Source organism: Prionailurus viverrinus, chromosome B4 (genome assembly GCF_022837055.1).
Source record: "Prionailurus viverrinus isolate Anna chromosome B4, UM_Priviv_1.0, whole genome shotgun sequence".
Taxonomy (NCBI): domain Eukaryota; kingdom Metazoa; phylum Chordata; class Mammalia; order Carnivora; family Felidae; genus Prionailurus; species Prionailurus viverrinus.
The window spans coordinates 18614391-18639141 of NC_062567.1; the positions used below are offsets into that span (position 1 = coordinate 18614391).

Genomic DNA, 24751 nt, shown 5'->3' on the forward strand with positions numbered 1-24751 from the left:
GAGAGACAGAGACAGAATCTGAAGCAGGCTCCAGGCTCCGAGTAAGAGCTCAATAGATGGGTTGAATAGTAGAATGGATACAGCAGAACACACGATTCTTAAACTGAAAGGAAGATCTATCTATCTATCTATCTATCTACACACATATATATATACATACATATATACACACATATACATATATACATATGTGTATACACGTATATACATATGTGTATACACGTATGTACATATGTGTATACACGTATGTACATATGTGTATACACGTATATACACATTAATATGTGTATATACGTGTATACACACATGTACATATGTATATACACATATATACACATATATACATATATATGTATATGTATATATATATATATATATATATATATATATATGTATATTCAAAGTGAAGCCCAGAGGGAAAGAAAAATAGGAAACACCAGACAAGAGTATAAGAAAGATGTAGGTCATAGCTAAAAAGAACAACTTACGTATAATTGGAATCCTAGAAAAGGAGAGGCCGATAGTTGATAGGTCTCAATATCTATAATGGAGGTCAGTACTCAATGCACTGGCATCATTAACACTGAGGAAACACATCGTCACACTGAGGAAAGTAACTCCCAGCACAGATTTCTATACTCAGAGAAAATATTCCTCAATAATGAAGGTAAAATAAAAACATCTCCCTATAAAGAAAGCTGACAGAATTATTTACCAGCAAACTGTATTAAGAGAAAAACTAAAGAGTGCTGATCCAGCAGCAGGAAAACGACCCCAGATGGAAACACACTGCACACAGGAAGAAACGAAGAGCTCACAGAGTAAAAATGTGGGTTAATGTAAGTGAATGCTGACTGCACCAAACAATAATTGTAATGCCTGATTGTAATGAACATTCATATGGAATCAAAATGAAAACATAGAAGGGGTTAAATGGAGGTAAAATGTTCTAAGTTTCTAGAATTCTTTCCTTTTTTTCTTGAAGTTTAATTGACATACACAGTCCTATTAATTTCAGATGTGCATCACAGTGATTTTAAGGTTCTAGAATTCTTGCGGAAGTATAAAATAGAAATTTGTAGAAGACTGTGAGAAACAAAGGGTGTGCGTTAAAATTTCAGAAAGAGTAAAGAAAGAATAACTAACAAGTCAATAAAAGAAAATATGGAATAAAAGTAAGTTGATTAATCCAAAAGAAGGTGAAAATGAGAGAAAAAGAAACGGGCTGGCTAAACAGAAAAAAAATGTGTTAAGTAATAGATACAAACTCAACGATACCAGTAATCTCACTAAAAGTAAATGAAGTGGGCCAATTAAATAAATAAGATTGGCAAAACAGATTAAAAATCCAGCTCCACACTGCTTAGAAGAGACACATTCAATATAAAAACAAGATAGGCCAAAAGAAAAAAGCTGAAGAAAATGCACCGTTCAATCTTAATCATAAAAGAGTGATATAATTTTATTACTATTAGATGAAGTAGACATTAAACCAAGAACATTTTTACGGATAAAGAGGAATGGCTCATGACGACACATACAAATGATAACTTCAGAAGAAGATATCATGATTCTAAACTTGTAAGTATTCAGCAACATAGTCATGAAATATTTAAAGCAAAAATTGAAGGAACTAAAAGAGAAATAAATCTATAAGCATAGTGGAAAATTTAATACTTCGGTTTCAATAGTTGGAACTGTGACAAAAATATAAGTATATAAAAGACACAATGAATAAACTTGACCTAATTGAAATATATAAAACACTGCACCCAATGATAGAATTCCTATTCTTTATAAGTGCCCATGGATCTTTTTTCAAAATCAACCATACACTGAGCATAAAACAAACATCAAAAATATTAACAGACTGAAATAATTCAGAGTAGGTTCTCTGAGCACAGTCGAATTAATCTAGAAACACAACTAGCAAATCTTCAACTATCTGGAAATAAAATTTATCACTTCTAAATAACCTATGCATCAAAGATGAAATAAAATAGAATTTAGAAAATGTTTTATACTGAACAATAGTATATAGCATGTCACAATTTGTGGGATGCAGCTCAAGCAGTGCTTAGAGGACAATATATAGCCTGACATGTACATGGTAGAAGAAAAAAATCGTATCAGCTTTCTTCTTAGGAAGGACAGCAAGTCATACACAAAGAAAGTAGAAGGAACAGAATAATAAAGTTAAGAACAGAAACTAATGAAAAGAAACCAAATATATGTGAGAAATTTAACAAAGGAAAAATGATTTCTTTGTAATAAATAATAAAGCTGACTCTTAACAAGATTGATCAAGAAAAAAGAAGAAAACACAAATTATCATTATCAGAAATGAAAAGGGGACATCATTAGATCTTGCTGATAATTTAAGTGTATATATAATATGAGGATATTATGAACAACTTTAAGTCAATCTGACACTTTAGTGAAAAGGTGAAATTCTCCTAAAAAGACACCATAAATTATGAAATCTACTAAAAGTAGAAAATCAAAATAACTCAGTATCTATTTAATGAATTGGATAATATTTAAAACCTTCCTTCAGGGATCACCAACAAACTCATAAAAATATGTTCAATCGCCATTCACCATCAGGGAAATGCAAATCAAAACCACAATGAGAGGGGCACCTGGGTGGCTCAGTCGATTTCGGCTCAGGTCATGATCTCGCTGTTCGTGAGTTGAAGTCCTGCATCAGGCTCCACACTGCTCCTGGTGTGGAGCCTGCTTCAGATTCTCTCTCTCTGACTCACCCTACCTCCCACACACTCTCTCTTTCTCAAAATAAATAAATAAACTTAAAAAACACACCATGAGACATCACCTCACGCCTGCCAAAATGGTTAACATCAACAACACAGGCAACAACAGGAGTTGGCAAGGAAGCAGAGAAAAAGAAAAGCTCATGCACTGTTGGTGAGAATGCAAACTGGTACAGCCACTGTGGAAAACAGTGTGGAGATTCCTCAAAAAGTTAGAAATAGAACTACTCTATGATCCAGTAATCTCACTACTGGGTATTTACCCAAAGAATACAAGAACACTAATGCAAAGGGATACATGCACCCCTAGGCTTGTAGAAGTATTATTTACAATAGCCAAGATACGGAAGCAGCCCAAGCATCCATCAGTTGATGAATGGATAAAGAAGATACACCACGGAATATTATTCGGCCAAAAAAATTAAATCTTGCCATTTGCAACAACACAAATGGAGCTGGAGAGTATTCTGCTAAGTGAAGTAAGTCAGAGATAGCCAAATACCATACGATTTCACTCATATGTGGAATTTAAGAAACAAAACAAATGAGCAAAGGGAATAAAGAAAGAGAAACAAACCAAGAAAGAGACTCCTCACTATAGAGAACACACAGACGGCTCCCAGCGGGGACGGGGGGGAAATAGGTGATGCGGATTAAGGAGTGCACTTATAATCAGCACTGGGTGTTGTATGGAACCGATAAATCATTACATTGTACAACTGAAACTAACATAGCACTGTATGTCAACTAATTGGAATTAAAATAAGAACTCAAAAAAAAAAAAAAAAACAACTCAAAAACCTTCCCCCAGAGAATGATAAACATTAACTTCAGGATAGACGTTATATTGGAGGAAGAAAAGGCACTAGGCACCGGGTGGGCACACGGCGGCTACGAAGCTCCTACTAATACTCTATCTTGTAGTGAGAATACACGTATTCACTATCTTGTTATCTTTATACTATACTAGTATATCTTGAGTATTCTTCTGTACGTATTCAATGATGAACAAAAAAATGTTTTTAAACAAATAAAATAAGAGTAACATGTTTTTAGGGTCAGAAAGAGCTGTGTCCGTGCCTCAGACCTGCCACTCTTCAGCTACATGAATTCTGCCAAATTCCTTCAACTTCTTTCAACTTCAGTTTCCTCCCAAGAAAAGTGGAGTTAGCATTTTTTTAACTACCTCCCACAGTTTCAAGGAGGATCTGATGCACGTAAAATGATTAGCATTGTCTCTGGCACATCTAGCAAACTAAAACATTCATCGAATACGTTCACCACACTCATAACACGCTAACACGCAACTAGCGACCGCCATTTTGAATGCGGTGAATGGCAGGCCCACTGTGACTCCCCCTCCCCCCGTGAGTAGATTGCTATGAGAGGGGATATGAATCTCTCTTGAAGAGAAATCGGTGACCTTTTTAGCCGAGGAGACGAATTGCCCAGCTTACTCCTTGTTCCTTTAGATGCTGCACAGTCGCTCCCTTGTCAGCTTGAAGTGTCAATCAGAGTTACAGCAAGTGGCAGCCAATTCCTACTTTTCCTCCCACCAGAAGTTCAACTAGTACACGCTCAATACATATTTGTTAAGTGAATGAATAAACAAAAGGACACATTAATTGTACTGTATGCTGAAAATGAGATAGAAGGCTGGCCTGGATTCTTACGTGCTTATCTTGTCTTGAACGTGTTGTCATGAAGTTCCTGTCTTCCCTACAGTCCCTGCGGCAGCGGATACCACATGGTCGCGCCGCCAACAAAAGAATTCCACTTTGACCCACCTGGATTGCTAGAAATGGGCCCCTATGAGCCAAGAAGTGGAAAATACAGAGGAGTCTTTCACGCTGACCATGTTCCTGCTGTACTCTGGTTGCTAGGTCCGCATAAGAGGAAGGGGCTGCACTTCCTGGTTTTGATGGGCTTTTTCCTTCCTCTTCCTGTTCCCCTTCCCCTCCTCCTCCTCCTCCTCCACCTCCTTTTAGTTTCAACTGTCACTGTATTGCAAGGTGGTAGAATCAATTACAAATTTAAACTACGTCCTGGTAATCTTTATTCGGGCAACAAGTTTTATTAAAAGCAAACTGCTCATTCAAAAGTGATCACGGGACAACTCAAAATACAGCACAAGGAGGATGCAAAACATGTCCCTGGCCGGTAGATTGTTTTCACTTTCTCACTACGTAAAATTCAAACTTTTCATTTTTAGGAGAGGTTAAGCGTAACTTTAGTAGACAGCAACACAGAAAGATTTTGCCACATTGACTAGTCTCCTTGATCAATTGCTTCTAGCTGTCTCCACTGAGATAGACGCATTTATAGAACTGGCCGTACTTGAGCCTTCTTTGCGAGCAGCTTTAGATCTGCAATGCACTTGGCCATTGCCTCCTTTTCCTGCTGTGTAGAGACGCTCTTTGCACCGCATGCCTCTCCACCCAGTTTATCATGTGTTCTTGTTCCTTTTGACCCATCACGTTCTGCACAGGGATGTGATAGTCCAGACGATTCTTTACCTCCTTGTATACTCTATGCAGCCGTTCCTGGTAAGTAGGCTCCAGTGTTATTCCTCTGGACATCAAAAAGACAATGGTGCTTTTGAACCAAGGCCTGCTGTGACTTCTGCATATCGTTTGCGTTCTGGATCTGTTTGTTGGAAGTCTGTTTCACCTCTTCTAGTTGGGCAATTTTTTGCTCATTGTGTTTGTCAGCAAATTCTCCAGTAGAGGCACCACATTTGTTAACTACATAGATAAGCAGCCTTATTGTTGACACGGCAGAGAAGATCTCTACAGTAATCACGTATATTTCTTTCGGTAGAAAATATAAGATAAGCTCAGTTCCAAGCACATAGGGTCCTGTTATGCCAGTCCTGGGATAAAGGAACTGGAGGAATTCTTCAGGGACCAGGTGCCCAGAACTTTTCCTCCATTTTCAGGAAAAAGTGGTACAGGGGCGAGATTTGGCTGCCCTGCGTGAAAGGCCTGTTGCCTTCCTATACCCCTGGAGTGAGGAGGGCTGCATTCTTTAGATAGGGGGCACTATGACACCCCCTCCACCCCCCCACACACAGAGTTAGCCAAATCCAGAACATGGGACATTCTAGACAACAAACGGGCATATTTTTTTAGCAAATCAATGGACAGGAATGTGGAACTGTTATGGGGGGGGGGGAGATTTAAGGGACATAACACTCAAATGTAGTGGTTCATCTTATCTGGATCTCTATTTTTTTTTATTTTTTTAAATTTTTCAACATTTATTCATTTTTGAGACAGAGAAAGACAGAGCATGGGCAGGGGAGGGTCAGAGAGAGAGGGAGACACAGAATCCGAAACAGGCTCCAGGCTCTGAGCTGTCAGCCCAGAGCCCGACGCGGGGCTCGAACTCACGGACCGCGAATATCTGGATCTCACTTTAAATAAACAACTTTAAAAGATTCTCTTGAGATAATCAAGAAACTTCGGATATGGTTAAATAATAGCGAAGAATTTATATTCTTAACTTTATTAGGTGTGATAATGTCACAGCAGACACGTGAAAGAGAACATTTTTTTTATTTAAAAAAATGTTAGCTATTTCCATTGCAGAGTGAAATTCCGAATCTTCTACCTCATCGACTTGCCCCTCTTCATTCCACTCCAGCCACCTGGCCTCCTAACTTCCTTTGAACACACAGGAAAGCTCCCAATAGAGGGCCTTTGCACCTGCCGTTCCATCTGCCTGGAATGTTCTTCCAGACAACCTCATGGCTTGCTCCCTCATTTCAGTTCAGCTCTTCACTCAAATATCACCTTACTAGAAACATCTTCCCTGCCCACCTCTTCTAAACTCGCAACCCCTGCCCTGTCCCGCAGGGGAACGATGTGTTATATAAAATGTCATAACTGGACATTTTATATATTTATTTGTCTATTGCGTTTCCTCCCAATAGAAGGTAAGTTCTGTGAGGGCAGAGACTTGGTTATTTTGTTTACTGCGCTATCTCCAGAATCTACAAAAGTGAAACTAACTTTAATGGGCCTGCTGTTGGGAGTGTAAATTGTTACAGCCTTCCTGGAGAAAAACAGGAGCCTGTTTAACCCGACTAGGGTGACCATGTGATTTATCAACCGATTCAGGACACATCTGAGAATGAAAGGAAATGCTATTGATCATTATACTAGGCAACCAGTTTAAACCAGAATCAGCCCAGGCAAATCAAGAAGCGTGGTCATCGTAACAGAACTCAACCACCTTACTCCATATGTACCAAAGGAAATCCTGGCAAGCCTTAAGAGGAGCTAGCGAAAACCTGACTGACCACCAAAAATGGAGTAGATTAGTAACACTAGGTAAAGGCATTCTATGGGAGCGTCTGGGTGGCTGTTGGTGAAGCGTCCAACTCTTGATTTTGGCTCAGGTCGTGGTGTCAGGGTCATGGGATACAGCCCCGCATCAGTCTCTGCACTGGGCATGGAGCCTGCTTAAGACACTCTCTCTCTCTCCCTCTCTCTCTCTCTTATTCCCTTCTCCCTTTACCTCCTCCCCTGCTTGCATTCTTTGTCTTAAAAAAAACAAAATTAAAATTAAATATTAAAAAAAGACATACAATGGAATATTATGCAGTGGTCAGAAAAAAATTTAAAAAATTAAATTTTCGAAAAGACAATCTATGGAATATTATGCAGTGGTCAGAAAAAATGGGCTAACTGATATATACAGGGCACTATGGATGGAATTGTAAAAAAATAGTGTAGTATAATCTTCAATTTTATAAAACCACAGGAATGACTTCATTGTTTTAGATACAAAAACGGAAGATAGGCAGGTGACTCTATCAGCTTGAGATTTCATTCAGTTTAACAATTTCATGGCAGGCGTCTTTGAGATGAATCATTTTGTTGCACATACATTTGCAAAGAGGACAGTTTGGATCTTTCACACAATGTAACTTTGCTAGATGAAGATGACTGCTGGAGAAAGGCTCTATTTCCAAATAACTAAAAGTATCCGTTCTGGACAGTAGGCTGGCTAAACTGGGGAGAGGACTTTGGGCTGAGATATTTAGGAATGCATAAATACACTCCAAGATTGAAGCCAACTTTCATTGGCTACAAAAGAGAAGCTGGAAAATTCAGACCGATCTAAGTTCTGAGTTTTGTTTGATGGTCTTAATAGCCTGCTCCCCACACTCAGCCTAGGAAACTGCAAGAATCAGGGGGAAAAAAAAAGATTGCTACACCCCTTCAGAGATTCTGGAACGCCCTCCATGCTCTATCATGTACCTCCACACTTCTGTCCCGGAGAGCTCCCAGTTACTATTCATTCTGAATCCCATGTCTCTGAACAGTACCTTCAGACCGACATCTACGTTTGGTTGTCCGCTTAGATTTTTCCCCCCCTTCCTTTTCTTTCTTTCTTTCTTTTTTTAATATATTTTATTTTTTAGAGGAGTTTTAGATTCACAGCAAGTCGAGAAGGATGTACAGAGGTTTCACATATACTTCCTGCCCCCACACGTGGATAGCTTCCTCCATGGTTATCAACCAACCGAGTGGTCCATTTGTTACCATCAATGAACCTACGCTCATACACCATTATTATTCAGAGTGCATAGTTTACATTAAGGTTCAGTCTTGGTCTCGTACACTTTTTTTTTTAAAGTAGGCTTCATGCCCAGTACTGAGGCTAACTCGGGGCTTAAACTCACAACCCTGAAACCAAGACCTGAGCTGAGATCAAGAGTCGGATGCTTAACCAACTGAGCCACACAGGCGCCCCTCTATGGGTTTTAACAAATGTATAATGGCACGTATCTACCTTTGCAGTGTCGTACAAGGTAATGTCACTGCCCCCGAATCCTCTATGCTCCACTGATTCATCTCCCCTTGGCCCCAAACCCCTAGCAACTACTGGTCCTTTTGCTGTCTGCATACTTTTACCTTTTCCAGAATGGCATATGGAATCATAGCCTTTTCGGACGGGCTTTTCTTCAACTAGTAATATGTGAAAATTTCAGGTTCTTCCATATCTTATCATGGTCTGACAGCTCATTTCATTTCACTGCTGAATAATATTCCATTGTCTGCATAAAAGACATCTTGGTTGCTTCCAAGTTTTGGCAGTTATCAATAAACCTGCCATCAGCACCCATGTCTGCTTGACTCTGGATTCCAATTCCCCTCACTTCCCACCCTGGGAAACTGTGTCTTGTGTCACCATGAGCCGAACACTGGGAACTTCATGAGTCAACCCCACACCATCCCCTCACCTGTCCAGGGTCTAGCTTCTGAGAAGGCTTCAGGCCGCTGAATTAAGAAGAAGGGGCAAGACTCAGAAAAACCACGGAATGCCCAAGACTCCCGATTTATTCCGATTTGGCTTTGGCAGTTGTTGTGAAATCTGAATTTCATAGACAATTGAAAATGAATGTTTTGCGGGTGTACTCGTGGCAGTGAGAGACAACAAGCTACCAGGGGCTGCATCTTGTTTCCCACCTCCCCCCACCTCCGGACCACACCCTGACGTGAACTGAGAACAAAGATACAAGAGTCTCGGCCTGTCAGGGGTGAAACTAACGAAACCGGGGACGGCAGGTGTACCGGGGAAAGTGCTCCGCCTCCCGTGACATCAGAGGCAAGCTCGACTCCCGAGCAGGGAGAGAAGTGGAGAGAGAAGAGGAAGGGAGCAGTATAGAGTTTCTGGTTACCTAACCTCCCCTGCCCCCCACATCCAAGAATGAAGGGGTTTATAACGGGTTGAAAGGGAGGGGAAGAAGGAGGGAATACAGAGCCCAGCGAGCTGGACCGGACACTTCCTACCTTCAGTTCTGCGGGGGGGGGGGGGGGGGGGGGCAATCTCCCTGGATGCTACACTGGCGCTTCTGCGCATGCGGAGAGGAGGGGCGAGGGAAGGGGTGAGTACATCTACCTCTTGGACGTGCGCACTCCACAGTGATGGGGGAACAGCGTATGTGCAAGTTGTCTGTGACCTGGGAAGTGTGATGCGCATCGGTGGGTCTGGCCACCCCCAGGAGCTCAGGAGGCAGATCAGGGGGACGGTTCGGATGGGTGTCTGGGGTTGAGGCGGGAGAGGCGGCATCGCTGTGGCACCAGGAAGATGGGGATCTATTCTCGGGCCCACGTGCCACACCTGCACGCCATCTGTGTCGAGAGAAGCGACACTGATGGCATCAGCCGCTGTACCAGGCATGCCACGCTAAGAGGAAGGACGAGCCCCTGTCCTTGTCATCACCGCTTAGTTTCCATCTTCCTGGAAATAGAGCCAACTCGGCAGAGACAGAAAAGGAGCTTGGAGAGAAAGCTCTGAATTGGACCGGAGCTGAATATAAATCATGAATCGGCTGAGAAATTGTTGGATTTGACCGTTACTTTGGCTGGCCAAGGTGAAGTGTTTCCTCTACTGAACAAAATGATGGCTCCCAATCTGAGCTCTGTTAGATGAAGTGAAATGACCATTCTAGCGATGCAAATCTGCGACTATACCGTTAATCTCCATCCCACACCATGATGCAGTGCCCGGGATATATACACTCTCTATGTTATATATCACCTTGAACGAACACTTGGTGATGCAACCACACCAGAGACACAATGCATTAGATCCCAACATCACGTCCCAGTTAGTCGACTAAATGAGAAAACATAGAAACTATGCAACCAGACTTCTTGCTCTTCACGATATTTAGATATCAACATAGGGTCTGCACAGACCAAAATGATGAATATGATTGTCAACATCCTAACAGCAAATCAACTTGAAGTAAACCTGAGACATTCTTGTAAATGGTCTTTGAAACATAGGATGAATCCCATTGGGACAGATATAAGGTAAATATTAAGGATGAACGTGAACCCCACAGAAATAAATAAGGGGAAGAGCGTCTACTCAGTTTCAGAGAGACTCCAAAATCCATGTTTGGGGAAATGAAATGAAGTGCATATTCAAGTTGCCTTTGTTCTCAGTCTTGTGTTTCACCAGGGTCTATATTCTATCCTTTTAATGACTGTATGAAGTGGTTGGGGCAAGTATTAATGTGCACATTTTTCAGGGCACAAAGTGTCATCAGTGCAAACTCGAAGCACAAGCAGGAGCACAAAGCAGAACGTTTTACTACAAGGAGGAGATCTTTCTGTCACATCTGATGATATTTCTGCTATCACGTGGATTATCAGTGTACCGCCTGGGACTAGTTCAGTGTAATGAACACAGCTACGTATAGAATTTTATGGTTTTTTCCTCTCTCTCTCTCTCACACACACAGTAATAGTGTATGCTTATGAAACGCTGTACAATTGTAGGGCATTATCATCCTATGACGTCAGGTGAGTCTCACGCTTGACCTATGACACAAGACCAACACTCAGCCGATCCTGTCTTGAATGCTGCTTGACTGTGAGAAAATCTTGCAAAGGAACTTTCAACATGCAATAAAGAAGAGACTCTGGGGGACGTTATGGCAGAAAACAAGAGGATCGAATATAGATGTGTGAAATTAACATGCTAGGACTAGGGAGAAAATAAATAGGCATTTACTTGGTGCTGCTTTTAGCCTTTCCAGAATTGTAGAGTGGTCTCCAGAATTTTACACTTTCAAAAAGTCAGAGATGACATCAGGAAGATAAATTAAAATGACTGTGTGAGTTGGGGCACCTGGGTGGCTCAGTCGGTTAAGTGCCAGACTTCCGCTCAAGTCATGACCTCACGGTTCGTGGGTTCCAGCTCCGCATCCAGCTCTGTGCTGACAGCTCAGAAGCTGGAGCCTGCTTCAGATTCCATGTCTCCCTCTCTCTCTCAGCCCCTTCTTGGCTCATACCCTGTCTTTCTCTCTCTCTCAAAAATAAATAAACATTAAAAATTTTTTTTTAAAAAAGAATAAATCTTTAAAAAAGTTGAAATATGGAGATAGGGACTGAAAACAGTCTTGAATTAGTTTTTCTTTGAAGTGACTTAAACAACTCTTCTATTATAAGCCAATTAGTTTGTATTTCTTGTTAAAAGTGTATGCTGGCGTTTTATATTAATTAATATGTACAGAGAAATGCAAGGCTCCCAATTCCCTTAAAAGATGATTAGTCACATTTTTATAAATAGAATATGTATATATCACCACATACCTGTTTCTGAGAATATAGAATTTCTTTTCCCAGTTTTTGTTTATCCATTCAGATTCTTTCTTAAATCTGTAATAAATTTATAGATGGTTAAATGTTTTATTAACTACAAATGAACAACTATTAGCAACAAAGGAATGTTATTACTAGTACCTTTCTATCTTCCTCTTCTCATTTTCTAAATTTGCCCTTAGCACTCGTATTTGCTCTTCCAAATCATGTTTGTCTTCCATCTTTCAACAGAAAACACATCACAAAGTGAATTATGTGCACAATATACTGTGTCTTCATAAGTCTGAAAAGCGGTATCCGTTAAATCGCGTGCATATTCTACCTACTATCAAAACTAATTTTTAAAAATTTTTTAGTGTTTTATTTAGTCCTGAGAGAGAGCGAGAGAGAGAGAGAGAGAGAGAGAGAGAGCGAGAGAGACAAAGCACATGCAGGAGAGGGAGAGGGAGACACAGGATCCGAAGTGGGCTCCAGGCTCTGAGCTGTCAGCACAGAGCCCGACGCGGGGCTTGAACTCATGAACCGTGAGACCATGACCTGAGCTGAAGATGGACGCTTAACCACCTGAGCCACCCAGGCACCCCTATCAAAAATAATCTGAGTTACTTTTACTTGCAAATCCCCATCAATTTCAAGAATTTAAGATCCCATGCTTCCATGTCCTGTAAGTGATTCGTTTAAAGGCAGCCAGCTCTAGATAATATTACAAAGGAATCAAAACTTATTTTCATCACCCTTCCCCTGCCGATCCTGGGTATCCCTTTTCCTAAATCCTTCCTATGACCTCTCTAGTTCATTATAAGCAGGAGCTTCTCTAGTTCCTTTTTTTTTTTTTTTTTTTTTTTTAACCAAAACTGTTCTCAGGAAAGCTCTGACCAAATCAATCATGTAGAGCTTTGTGTCATCCATTTCTCAGTATTGTTTATATTTTACAAGGGGACAAAGTTTGGTAAAAGGAATGAATCTCTAACAGTGGAATGGTAGGCATATGAATGAGAGCGATTTCTTTGGGTCCAGCCCGGATGTACCCCAGAATCAGACTATAGTGTCATGTCCTCTGTCTCTTCATGGTGATGGACTCTCCGTGTAGCCTTCAAGGTCATCGCTACTTTTTAAGAAGGGCCAGCATCAACATAAAGAATAAGTATGTTAATAATAATGGTCATATTAGTTATTATTCTACCTTAGCCACTGGTAATGTCCCCTTCTTTTCTTCGTGCACTCCGACTGGTTTCGGAGATCTTACCTGGCATGAAAATAAATGTATGAAATATATTTGCATGAAATGTAACATTTCAAATCCGTGCATAGAGATGTGGTTTCTCTGCAGCTTAGAGAAAGGCGACTGAGCCTTAAAATGTGCCAGCCATAGTCCCACAGGGGTCTTTTCTGCCTTCTCTAATGTACAAAGCCCAGTGTTTTTATACAGTGAGTTTGCAATTGGACAGTCACAGCCCATTAAAACCAACTTAAGTGCATTACTCTGCATTTATGTGTGGGTCATATTTTACCATTATACTTTTTTTTTTTTTTTAAACGAAGTGGGCAGCTATTACCCAGTGAAGTCACAAGCTTAAGAAAACTTTATTTTAAATGATAACTCTGGGGGCGCCTGGGTGGCTCAGTCAGTTGAGCGTCCGACTTCAGCTCAGGTCACGATCTCACGGTTCGTGAGTTCGAGCCCCGTGTCGGGCTCTGGGCTGATGGCTCAGAGCCTGGAGCCTGCTTCTGATTCTGTGTCTCCCTCTCTCTCTGCCCCTCCCCCATTCATGCTCTGTCTCTCTCTGTCGCAAAAATAAATAAACATTAAAAAAAATTTTTTTAAATAAAAAAAAATAAATGATAACTCTGATGACTTTTCACTGCCGCATCTCTCCGATGATGATAAGAGTCGACGACAGTGAGAAAACAGACTGGAGGTAAAAATCTGCTTGGTTAGTTATCTCTATGTTCCTACACGAAAGACAGAAAAAGGTGTTCCTTATTACTACCACTACCTTTCTGGTGGGTTCTGTGACCCCAAAGGCCCCAAATCTGTTGCCCATCTTGGTGAGGCAGGCTCTACCCAGGAGGGTCTGGAGCCGGGTCTGGGAAGAGCAGCTAGAGAGTTCTGCAGAATAAAGTAAAAGGAACCTAGAGCTCCCCGTGGGTAATCAGAAGTAAGGGCTGGGAAGAGACAGAAAGAAAATGGCCAGGCAAGACCACGAGCCTAGAGGTCTTCTGGGGTGTGGTGAAGCCACAGGTGACCAGTGTCCAGGGGAGATGTCCACTATTCAATTGGAAACGGCACCTTGGGGATGCCTCCTCAGCCTCCTGAAATTTACATAGACAAAGGTGTCACGTGAGTGGGCCATTTTAGTAGGAGTCGCAGAATTGGATTGAATTTCGCGTCGGATTAAACAAAATGGAAGCTGGGATGGCAAACGGAGCACCATGAAACTCGGAGACTGACTTAGTTCAAAGGAAGAGGGAGCCGGGCAGAGCGACAACCACAGAATATGCCCGGGCATCTGCAGGAAACGCAGGACACGCTCTAGGCTGCCACAAAGCCCAGAGAGAATATGGTTTGAACCAATTTTGCCTCTATCTGAAGGAGCAGAGAGAACCCAGCTGACATCAGCTGCCACAGAGAAGAATAGCAAAATTTGTAATAACAGCCATAAAAGCTATCACTTACTGAGTGCGTACTACGTGCCAGGCACTTCACATATGTTACTATTTATTTCTATATACTAAGCTATTGATCTTTTCATTCCTGTTACTCTAGATTTTTTATCGATAGATAATGCATGCACATATTCTTTAAATGAACTGCGAATAGTATACATGAACCTGAAACTCTCACTTCTCAGAAGCTAAGGGTTTTGTTCATTCATTCTGTTTTTAGTTTTTCTCAACATTATTATAAAATAAAGAAGAGCCTTTATTGATTTGGGCCTCTCCACAAATAAAGGTTAAGAATTTAAAGCATTCACATTACTTTCCACCTTCTCTCCTTCACAAGGTTTTAAATTTTTGCAAGGGTTTAGCTTTTATCATAGTGGCCTTTATTATCGTTTCGATATATGGAAACTTCTATATGGTGATTTACCAACTCCCTGGTATGAAAGATGGGAAATTTGTTTAGTCTTTTTTTTTTCCCCCAATACCCTTCACTCTCTGAACTTCCCAATTTTTGGAAGGGATGTTATTTTTACATTGTCAATGTCTATGGGATTGTTCTCGACCTATGATGGAGTGGCCTACACTTTATCTACACACTGATTCTAAAAAGTATAATGTGGTTTTGCAAATATTATTTACTCCAGGGCCAAGTAGTGTCATTGGCTCCTTAGGGAAGGAAATGTAAACCTGTTACTAAGCTTTGCCACTGAAAGGAGGACCTTCCTTTTTGAAAGTTTACTTATTTATTTTTGAGAGAGAGCAAGAGGGAGAGAGCACGAACAGGGAAGGGGCAAAGGGAGGGGAGAGAGAAAGAGAGAGAGAGAGAGGGAATCCCAAGCAGACTAAGCACTGCCCAAGATGGGGCTCAAATCCACGAACCGTAAGAGCATGACCTGAGCTAAAATCAAGAGTCAGACACTTAACCGACTGAGCCACCCAGGCACCCCTGAATGAGGCACTTCCAAGTGCTAGTTTAATGCTACAAGTTTTCATTTTTCTAGCTCCCCTTCCCTCTGAGTCACACTTACTTTCTCCTTCTCCTGTGTCCATATCATCCTGCATATTGGATTCTTTCTATGTTTGGTTGGAGTATTTCTTGAGTAATTTTTTACACGGGTTCCACATAGGGTAAACTTCTTGAGTGTCTACACGTTCAAAAAGATCTTTGTATTTCTTACATACTCAGTTGAGACTTTAGTTGGACATAAGAATTAGGATTCAGAACTGTTTTTCCTTTTGAAAACCCTGCTTTATTTTCTTGTAGCAATCAATGATGCTGATGAGAAAATTAGTTTCCTTTCTTTGGAGCCTTTGAAGTGGTCTGAGAACTACCCAAATAAATGTTCCCTTTATTGTCTACACAGTATCTCAAACCCCCTAGATGAAACCACCAACTACTGCTACCAACATTGTGACTCAGTCTTCCCAAGGCCCATGTGACAGAAAGCTAGACAAAACCGAAATCTTAAGGTACAACAGCACCAATTTAACAAAAACAATGAGACGTATTTGTTATCATTAGCCTTTCTTGGATTCAAAAAAGTGAGGATCACCAAAGTGACCGTGGCGTGCACTTTTTAGAATCCTTCCACCTATTTTTTTTTCAAAGGGAACCATCCACTTGAACTGCCTCTCTTCCTAGGCACAGGGAGTAGAGAGCAAGTTCACTGCCACTTGGTTAACAATGGACCAAGGAAATCATTGGGGTAAGAATTTCAAGCTTTGGAGGGCACTTGCCAGTATGCTAACGGAGAAAAAATTAACCCAAATTTTAACAATTAATCCACAAAAAGTTAGGAAAACAGTTTGGTAAAACAAAATAAGTTCCCATGTAGAAAGACATTTATATTTACTCACGTCACTGTATCCAAAGTGATACCTGTAATTGAAAGTTTATGAAAGTCTTTGTGTTTAAATTCACATGTAGTAAATACTAGTTCCAATTTTCAAGGCTCTCTTTTCCTGCCTCTCATATAATGATCGACTCTGTAATAACTAAAGATAAGACTCTTGCTAAAGCGTATCTTCTATAAAGCAAATAATCATTCCATTTCCCCAAAAGACAATACTTCAACAATGACCAAGATAGCTTCTCTTTTCACTGAAACAAAACAAAACAAAACAAAAACCACAAAAGACCCAAAACAACGAAGCACTACGCGTAGACTAGAGTGTTTGCTCTCCAGTTTGAGTTGAACTTTCAACTTTGCTACAGCACGTTACATTGAATCCTGGCTCTGTCCACATTAAACTGTTATTTTGTTTTGTCAGCTGCTGACATTCCACTTTCTCTGGAATATGCATGCTGGTCTTTCTGTGGCTACTTCATTGTCAGGTGCAAACACTGGACTGCAGAGCAATAGATAGAGGTGAAAATGAATGGTAATATTAATACAAAAGTAGATAACTTCCTAAGTAGGAAAAGGTAAGGTAAATAATGGTAAAAATAAACGAAAATTGTGATTAGAAATAATTTATGATAAATAGTTCCTATTTTCTTTTGAGTGTATATATATATTTATAAATTTTAAAAAATCATAAAATTAAGAAACAAGGTTCATTTATGACAGGTTGTAATTCTTAAGTTTGTTTTCCATTTTTTGCACTTAAAACATATTAAAAATCAACAGTTAATATAATCTTCTAAATGAGGAATCAAGAGTCAACGTTTGTAATAACTAAAGTGCAATTATGTTTGTTAATCACCATAGGATTAACCATATTCCTTATCATATCCACTTTCTTCTTTTCTTGTCAATGAGTCATTACATTCTCTTATTTCTCCTACTTTCCACAAATATCCCTTTTCTGAAACTTTGGCCATTCTTTCTGGGCTTAATGCCTCCTTGCATCTCCTTTAAACCACTAAATAGATTACCGTCAAAACAATCTTTCTAACTCATCATGAACAAAGGTAATCTTTTGCCCCTTAAATGTCATTAATCTTGACTTTTATGTTAACATTTTTCTTCTTTTTACCTTCTAAGCAGCACAGCTATTTTTAAACACCAGTATGGGCCCGTGGGTGCTGGTTGGCAGGGAAGAGGGGGAATGACAAGCATATGAAGAGAGGAGGACCAGGGGCGCCTGGGTGGCGCAGTCGGTTAAGCGTCCGACTTCAGCCAGGTCACGATCTCACGGCCCGTGAGTTTGAGCCCCGCGTCGGGCTCTGGGCTGATGGCTCGGAGCCTGTTTCTGATTCTGTGTCTCCCTCTCTCTCTGCCCCTCCCCCGTTCATGCTCTGTCTCTCTCTGTCCCAAAAATAAATAAACGTTGAAAAAAAAAAAAAATTTAAAGAGAGGAGGACCAGCCTCCGTGCTGCCAGTTGGGAGAAAACAGACGGGGGGATTAAGAACATTGAAATAAGATATGAGGCTGTATGCAAGCAAGCACTCACCATTGTATAGGCCAAAAGTAAAAACAAAACATTTGTCTACATATATCGCCAGTGAATTTTCTTCTAATAAACTTGTTACGCTAGGGAATTCTCTCAAAAATGGGACAAGTCTTCATTTGATGTGCCCTCTACCAGGGAGGCTCTGAAACATCTTGGTAGACGATGGGGCTACCAAGCCCTACAGAATCCATGCTGATCCGGGCAATATGCAAATCTCAAGCACGTCTTCTCAAAGGCCCAGGAGGCCACAAAAGTGTCTGTGGGTTTGGCCTCCTCGCCTGGCTCCAGATCATCCTAGACTTTACATACACACCTTCTATCAAACTATCTGCTCTAAGAAATTTGTAACCAAAACTTCCACGATGGAAATGGCTCTAATGAAGATGATGAAGTCATTGTTTTTAGTAGCAAAAGAATAGAAACAACATCTCTGGAAGGTGTTAGTAAATTGACAGAGATTGGTTAAGTAAATGATGCTACTTCCGTGGAGTAAAATACTGTCCGTAATTGGTTATATACATTGAGTGTCACTGACGGATGTCCCCTGTGTCTTGTGTGTGCCAATATGTGTCAAGATTTGTCTGAATGGATGGTCGCAAGAAGTTTTTAGTGATTATCCCTGGGTGCAGGATTCTTTTTTCCTTTCTTCTCTTGACATTTCCTTACTGACAAAATGTATGAATGTTTTATAAAAAAATTTCAGACTTCCGGTATCCCACATAGGATGAAGAAAAAAAAAAAAAGCCACTGCCGTACTATTAGCGAGAAAACCCAGATACGCTAAAAATCACAACCTTTCTTGGACCTGTCAGAGCACTGAGGTCACAACCAGGCAACATGAATTCCAAAGAGGACCTCCCTGCAATGGGAGATGTGATGCACGAACAGTCTCGTCTACACCAAAAGCAGTACCATGCCAGCTGCAACACAAGCAGGGAAGAAAAATAAGCTAAAATGTGAAGAACCATTGAAGAGCAGTCCGAGTAGCTGGAGGCACAGGTTACAGGGAGAGTTCACACTCACTCTCAGCTTTTTGCCCCATCTCCCACCAGATGCTCATGGGGACAATTGAGGGCAGGGCAGGAAACTTGCTGATGGTGTGGACTTTAGGAGGGGATCGGCTGATGCTAAGGCAAAAGTACCCTGCCTGGGAGAGAAGGACAAGTCTTAAGGCCCTGGGAGAGGGGAAGCAAATTCTCTGGCCAATCAGACTCAAAGGAGGTGATGGGTGGAGGAGTGTGAAACACCAGGCCCCACCCACTTCTCCCAGGGCTTTCTTTCCTAGGAAAGAAAAACTTTCAACTGCTGGGGAGGGTAGCAAACCTTCCTGTTCTCAGGGCATAGGTGAAGACATCGTATGGCAAGAGGGAAAATTAAAGAAACATTTCCTAGGGCGCCTGCGTGGCTCAACTGGTCGAGCGTCCGACTTTGGTTCAGGTCATGATCTCGCAGCTTGTGGGTTTGAGCCCCGCATCTGGCTCTGTGCTGGCAGCTCGGAGCCTGGAGCCTGCTTCAGATTCTGTGTCTCCCTCCCTCTGCCCCTTCCCTGCTTGCACTCCGTCTCTCTCTCTCTCTCTCAAAAATAAATAAACATTAAAAAATTAAAAAAAAATAAAAAGAAACATTTCCTTCCCTGGAAAGCAATTGTCTTAGGCCTTTAGAGTCTGTCATAATACAAAGGGGAGGTTCCTCCTATTGCAGGAGGGATGGGAAACTCCCGCCCAAGGTCAGCTTCAAGTACAGGCACAGGTAGACCACCACAGAGAGGAGGGGCAGGAATCCCGAAAGAGCTCACCTCTGAGGCCCGGGCACACAGCATTCCCCAAAGACTGGTCTGGATTAGAACAAGAGGGAACCCCCTCTGTGTTACTTACGGAAGCGATAGCTGCCAACTACTGAGGGAAGGATAGGAGCACAGAGAAAGACCTACCCTGGGGGCACACGCAGAAAGGTTCTGCTGAAGTTGAGGGTGGAGCATCACTCAGAAAAAAGCCTTCTGTTCCTCTGGCCCCCATTCCAAGTGCACATCCACCCCAAGAGGTACGTCAAGGCTGCGGTCCATGAAGAAGAACCACAGCAACAAGCAAACTCAACTCAACTTCTAGCCAGACTGGCTGCGTCCCTTACAATAGCAATCTGATAGAAGAGGCACGCCATTTCCAGCTGTGAATACTGTTTCATCAGTTTCTCCTAGTCTACACGTGATGTCTGCTGGTCAGTCAAAAATGATGAGACATGGGGCGCCTGGGTGGCGCAGTCGGTTAAGCGTCCGGCTTCAGCCAGGTCACGATCTCGCGGTCCGTGAGTTCGAGCCCCGCGTCGGGCTCTGGGCTGATGGCTCAGAGCCTGGAGCCTGTTTCCGATTCTGTGTCTCCCTCTCTCTCTGCCCCTCCCCCGTTCATGCTCTGTCTCTCTCTGTCCCAAAAATAAATAAACGTTGAAAAAAAAAAATTAAAAAAAAAAAAAGAAGCTTTAATTAAAAAAAAAAAATGATGAGACAAAAAGGCAAGGAGAAGAGAAAACCTAGTGTCAGGAGACAAAGCAATCAACAAAATCAGGTTCAAAGAAGGCCCAGGGGCGCCTGGGTGGCTCAGTTGGTTAAGCATATGACTTCGGCTCAGGTCATGATCTCACGGTTCGTGCTGACAGCTCAGGGTCCGGACCCTGCTTTGGATTCTCTGTCTCCCTCTCTCTCTCCCCCTCCTCGCCTCACACTTTGTCTCTCTGTCTCTCTCAAAAATAAATATACAGTAAAAAAAAAAAATTTTTTTAAAGATGACCCAGATCTTGGAACTATCAGATGAGGACATTAAAATAACTATAATTACAATGTTAAAGCATCTAGAGAAGTGAACAACATGGATGATTATAAATAAGGAATTTCAGCAGAAAGATGAGAAATAGATATTAAACAAGAGTCAATGGAAATAGTAGAAATGAAGAAGACAACACCCCAAATGAAGAATTTCTCTGATGACTCATCAGTAGATTCAATATAGCTGAGGAAGACAATTAGTGAATTTGAAGGTAAGACAAAGGAAACTCCCCTAATTGAAACACAGAGAGGAAAAAATAGTTCAAAACTGATGACCAGAACATTCGAGAGATGTGGGAGAGTATCAGTCTAACATATGTGTAACCGGAGTCTCAGGAGGAGAACGGAGAGAGGATGGGGCAAAAGAGATAACGAGAGATAATGGTCAGAGATTAATGAGAGACATCAAACCACACATTTGAGAAGCTCAGTCAAGAGACAGAGAATTCATTGCCAGCAGACCTGCACTGTAAGAACTGCAAACTGAAGTCCTTCAGGAAGAGGGAATATGATACCAGACAGAAACTTATCAGACCTACGTTAAGAAACGAAAGCTCTGGGGAAATGGTATAAGTGAAGATGTCACATGCAAATCTTGCTGTGACAAATTATATCAGGTTTTTTTTTCTTTTTACATGAAAATATATTAAACTTCAAAATATTTGAGGGATGCAACATGTTAGGAGTTCCAAGGACTGTGCTTTTGATGGAAACATTGGGAAAGGTTCTCCAGGGGCATTTGAAGCAAGGTAAATGGGCAGCCATGAATTTCATAATGACTTTTTGGAGAGCTCTTGAGAAACACTATCTTCACAGCTAAGACAAAGCGATTTGGTAGGAGGTGGCCAAAGGCTCCTAAAAACTGCAGTGACTTTGTATTGGTCTCCTATTCATCAGTTACTTGGGTGCTTCAGTCCAAAATCTTTTTTTGTCACTTTCCTAATACTTATTCTCCTAACACTTCCAATGGTTGTATAAACATCTAAAACTGTAGATTAAAATCTTTCTAATCTTAACATAGGCAATTAACTTAAAAATACGTTTATGCTTTATTTAATGTAAACCAATAGAAATGTTACATATCCTAACCAGAATTATACTCTAGATTGTCTAGGCCCATGTCAATCAATTCCGGCCTGAAACTGAATATGGGTTCACCGTATATATACGTGTAGCCAATGGATTCACTGAACTCCATAACGCTTCATGGCATATGTTGTATGTAACTGCTTCTTATATTATATTATATTATATCACATTACATTACATTATATTATATTTTCATATATTTTCATATATATTCATATATATTCATGTATATTCATGTATATTCATGTATATTCATATATTCAGCAGAGGGATGGATCCCACGTTGAGATTGGTGAAGAAGATCTTCAAGCTATTTTCAAGATTTTTAAAAGCCTAAATAAAAGTGTGCCTTGATTCCCTAATAAAGTTGCATGAGCTAACAATCCTTAAGAACCCTTTGGATTTGGTTGGCATTAGATCAATTCAGTGAAATATCACCGGTTGTCTAGGTTGATCAGATATGCAAGCTAAGAGTAATGTGCTAAATGAATAAGTAAGGGGAGACAAAGAACTTTAATAAGTTCAAGGGTTTTTAATTTTTTAATTTTATTTTAAAAATGTTTTCTAATGTTTATTTTTGAGACAGAGAGAGAGAGACAGAGCACAAGTGGGGGAGGAGCAGAGAGAGGGAGACAGAATCCAAAACAGGCTCCGGGCTGTCAGCACAGAGCCTCATGCAGGGCTTGAACTCACAAACTGTGAGATCGTGACCTAGCCGAAGTTGGATGCTCAACCAACTGAGCCACCCAGGTGCCCCAGTTTGGGGCTTTTTTAACGAACAAGCAGAGACTACAGGAAAAGAAAACAAAGGGATATTAAATAATAAAGAAAAGTTTAAATACCATCTTCCATGAAATCATATGGCTTAAGAAAAAAAAAAAATTGATGCGTTGGAAAATTATCCCCAGGGTGTGAGGACAAAGCTGGGATCTGGGGGAGATCTGGCCTGAAGAGCTCAGGGCTGGAGAAACTGACAAGTTAGCAGAGTTAGATCCAAAGAGGGTGGCCAATAGTCCAATGTCAGTGTCCGTGGGGGTGCAGCTACCTCAGGCTTGACTCTGGCCGGCAGCCACACTGAAGCAGTCCGATAGCACTGAGTTCTATGACAGCATTCGTGGCACCAATCAGCAGCATGGGTACGTACAATAATGGCAGGTAGGATGACTGACAGCGTATCAAATGTTCGGTCTTCTGGGGGTAAGCCCCAAGTCTGGGCAGCACCAGGACTCTGGCTAAATGACCTGGTGTTCAAGACTGGCCTCAACCGCCAGCGGGAACTGGAGAGAAACCCACAGCTGACATCCAAGCAAATGGAATAAAGCAGCACCATGCAGCGAGGGGCAAGATGGCTGCCTTATGGGCTCCTGAATGTCAAGATGACACTTCTTCTGTTACCACCAAGGTGACATTATGGGACCTAGCAACTGCCCCTGGCCGCACGTGCCTAGGGGAGTAGAGATATCGACACAAATCTCAAATCTATCTTTTCCTGATTCCCACAGCAACATCTTGGGTCCTTAATTAAGCTATTCTAAAATATCATAAGCCCTACAAAGAAAATACTATCATTGGTCCCCCCCAAAATAAACGAAAAGGCAAGGCAAATCCATTATGCGATTCTTAACAAAAAGCCTTTTTCATTCCTGCCACGAATAATGACTATTATTTTCTGTTCCAAATGTCCTGAAAGTATGTATTTAATTTACCATCGAACTACTCAGAATAAGACGATGTAGAAAGTAAAAGCCACCTTTCGGTGGAACTCTGAATATGATCTCGCTCAGCTTGCCAACTTCGGTCTCGGAGAGCAGAATCCAAAGATGAATTCATTTTAGCGGCCCGTGAGAAATTTGATTTTGAAATAAAAAAGGTGTAGTGTATGACTTCTGTAATCTTCTCCTTTTAAAGTTATATTATGAGAGAAAGATCTGGTACAATGAGGCAAATTCTCTTGGGTCAACCTAATCTACCCAAATACGGGGACTATTGCTTGACAAGCCTCTGAAGAGCACGCACATGCGCAGAATCACCCCAGCTCTGCCTTAACACCGCCGCCCAGGCGGCCAGATCCACAGTGAGCAAAATGCAGGCCTTCCTGCCTTGCTGGGCGGAACCGCTCTAGCAAAGGAAGCCAAAGGGGAAAAGAATGAAATAATGAAACAATAAACAGATGAGATTATTTTTGTCTTCCCTGAGGATGTTTATTTTAAACTTCATGCGTGGGGCGCCTAGGTGGCTCAGTCGGTTACTTCGGCTTAGGTCATGACCTCGCGGCACCTGAGTTCGAGCCCCGCAGTCGGGTTCTGTGCTGAGAGAGCTCAGAGCCCGGAGCCTGCTTCAGATTCTGTCTCCCTCTCTCTCTCTCTCTCTCTGCACCTCCCCCGCTCACACACTGTCCCCCTCTTTCTCTGTCTCTCTCTCTCTCAAATATAAATAAACATTAAAAAAATTAATTAAACTTCATGCGCAATTTAATCAAATAAAAGAGTGGCATGAGAGAGCAATGGTCAATTTCAGAAAGATTTTTCCCTCACCTACCTGGCCTATAATACTATATAACAATCATTCTCTACCCTATAATAATATTTTTTTAGCAAATTAACCAGCGTGCAGGGTGCATATGGTCATAATTTGCAAAACCGTTGCAAAAACTATTTTACCCCACAATGTCTAAATGGGAAAAGAAAAACGTTCTAGACTTTTTGTTGAAGTCCTTTGTGCGGTACAAATTGCTGTGTATTGAGTGAACTTTAAGAATGGGAACAGGATTGACTTTGTCCGTGTCCCATTTCCCACACACAAGGTCCTGATGCTTTCTGCGGATCGGAGCACACACCATATGTTCCATGAGCACAGACCAGGTTAGCCCGTGGAAGCTTAGAAG

General features: G+C 41.3%; 1 protein-coding gene across 3 annotated transcripts in view; it reads right to left on the reverse strand.

Annotated features, from left to right (window-relative positions):
- Positions 1–24751, reverse strand: part of CB4H10orf67 (chromosome B4 C10orf67 homolog) — a 169470-nt gene that overhangs the window by 43982 nt on the left and 100737 nt on the right. For all 3 annotated transcript variants that reach the window (XR_007154236.1, XM_047868559.1, XM_047868558.1), the window contains exons 11-13: positions 13086–13148; positions 12044–12123; positions 11894–11959 (exon numbers count right to left, since the gene is read on the reverse strand). Coding sequence is in view for 2 of the 3 variants with exons in the window: in XM_047868559.1 (XP_047724515.1) it covers positions 11894–11959; positions 12044–12123; positions 13086–13148 (209 nt within the window). In the remaining variant the exon portion in view is untranslated. The remainder of the gene's footprint in view (positions 1–11893; positions 11960–12043; positions 12124–13085; positions 13149–24751) is intronic.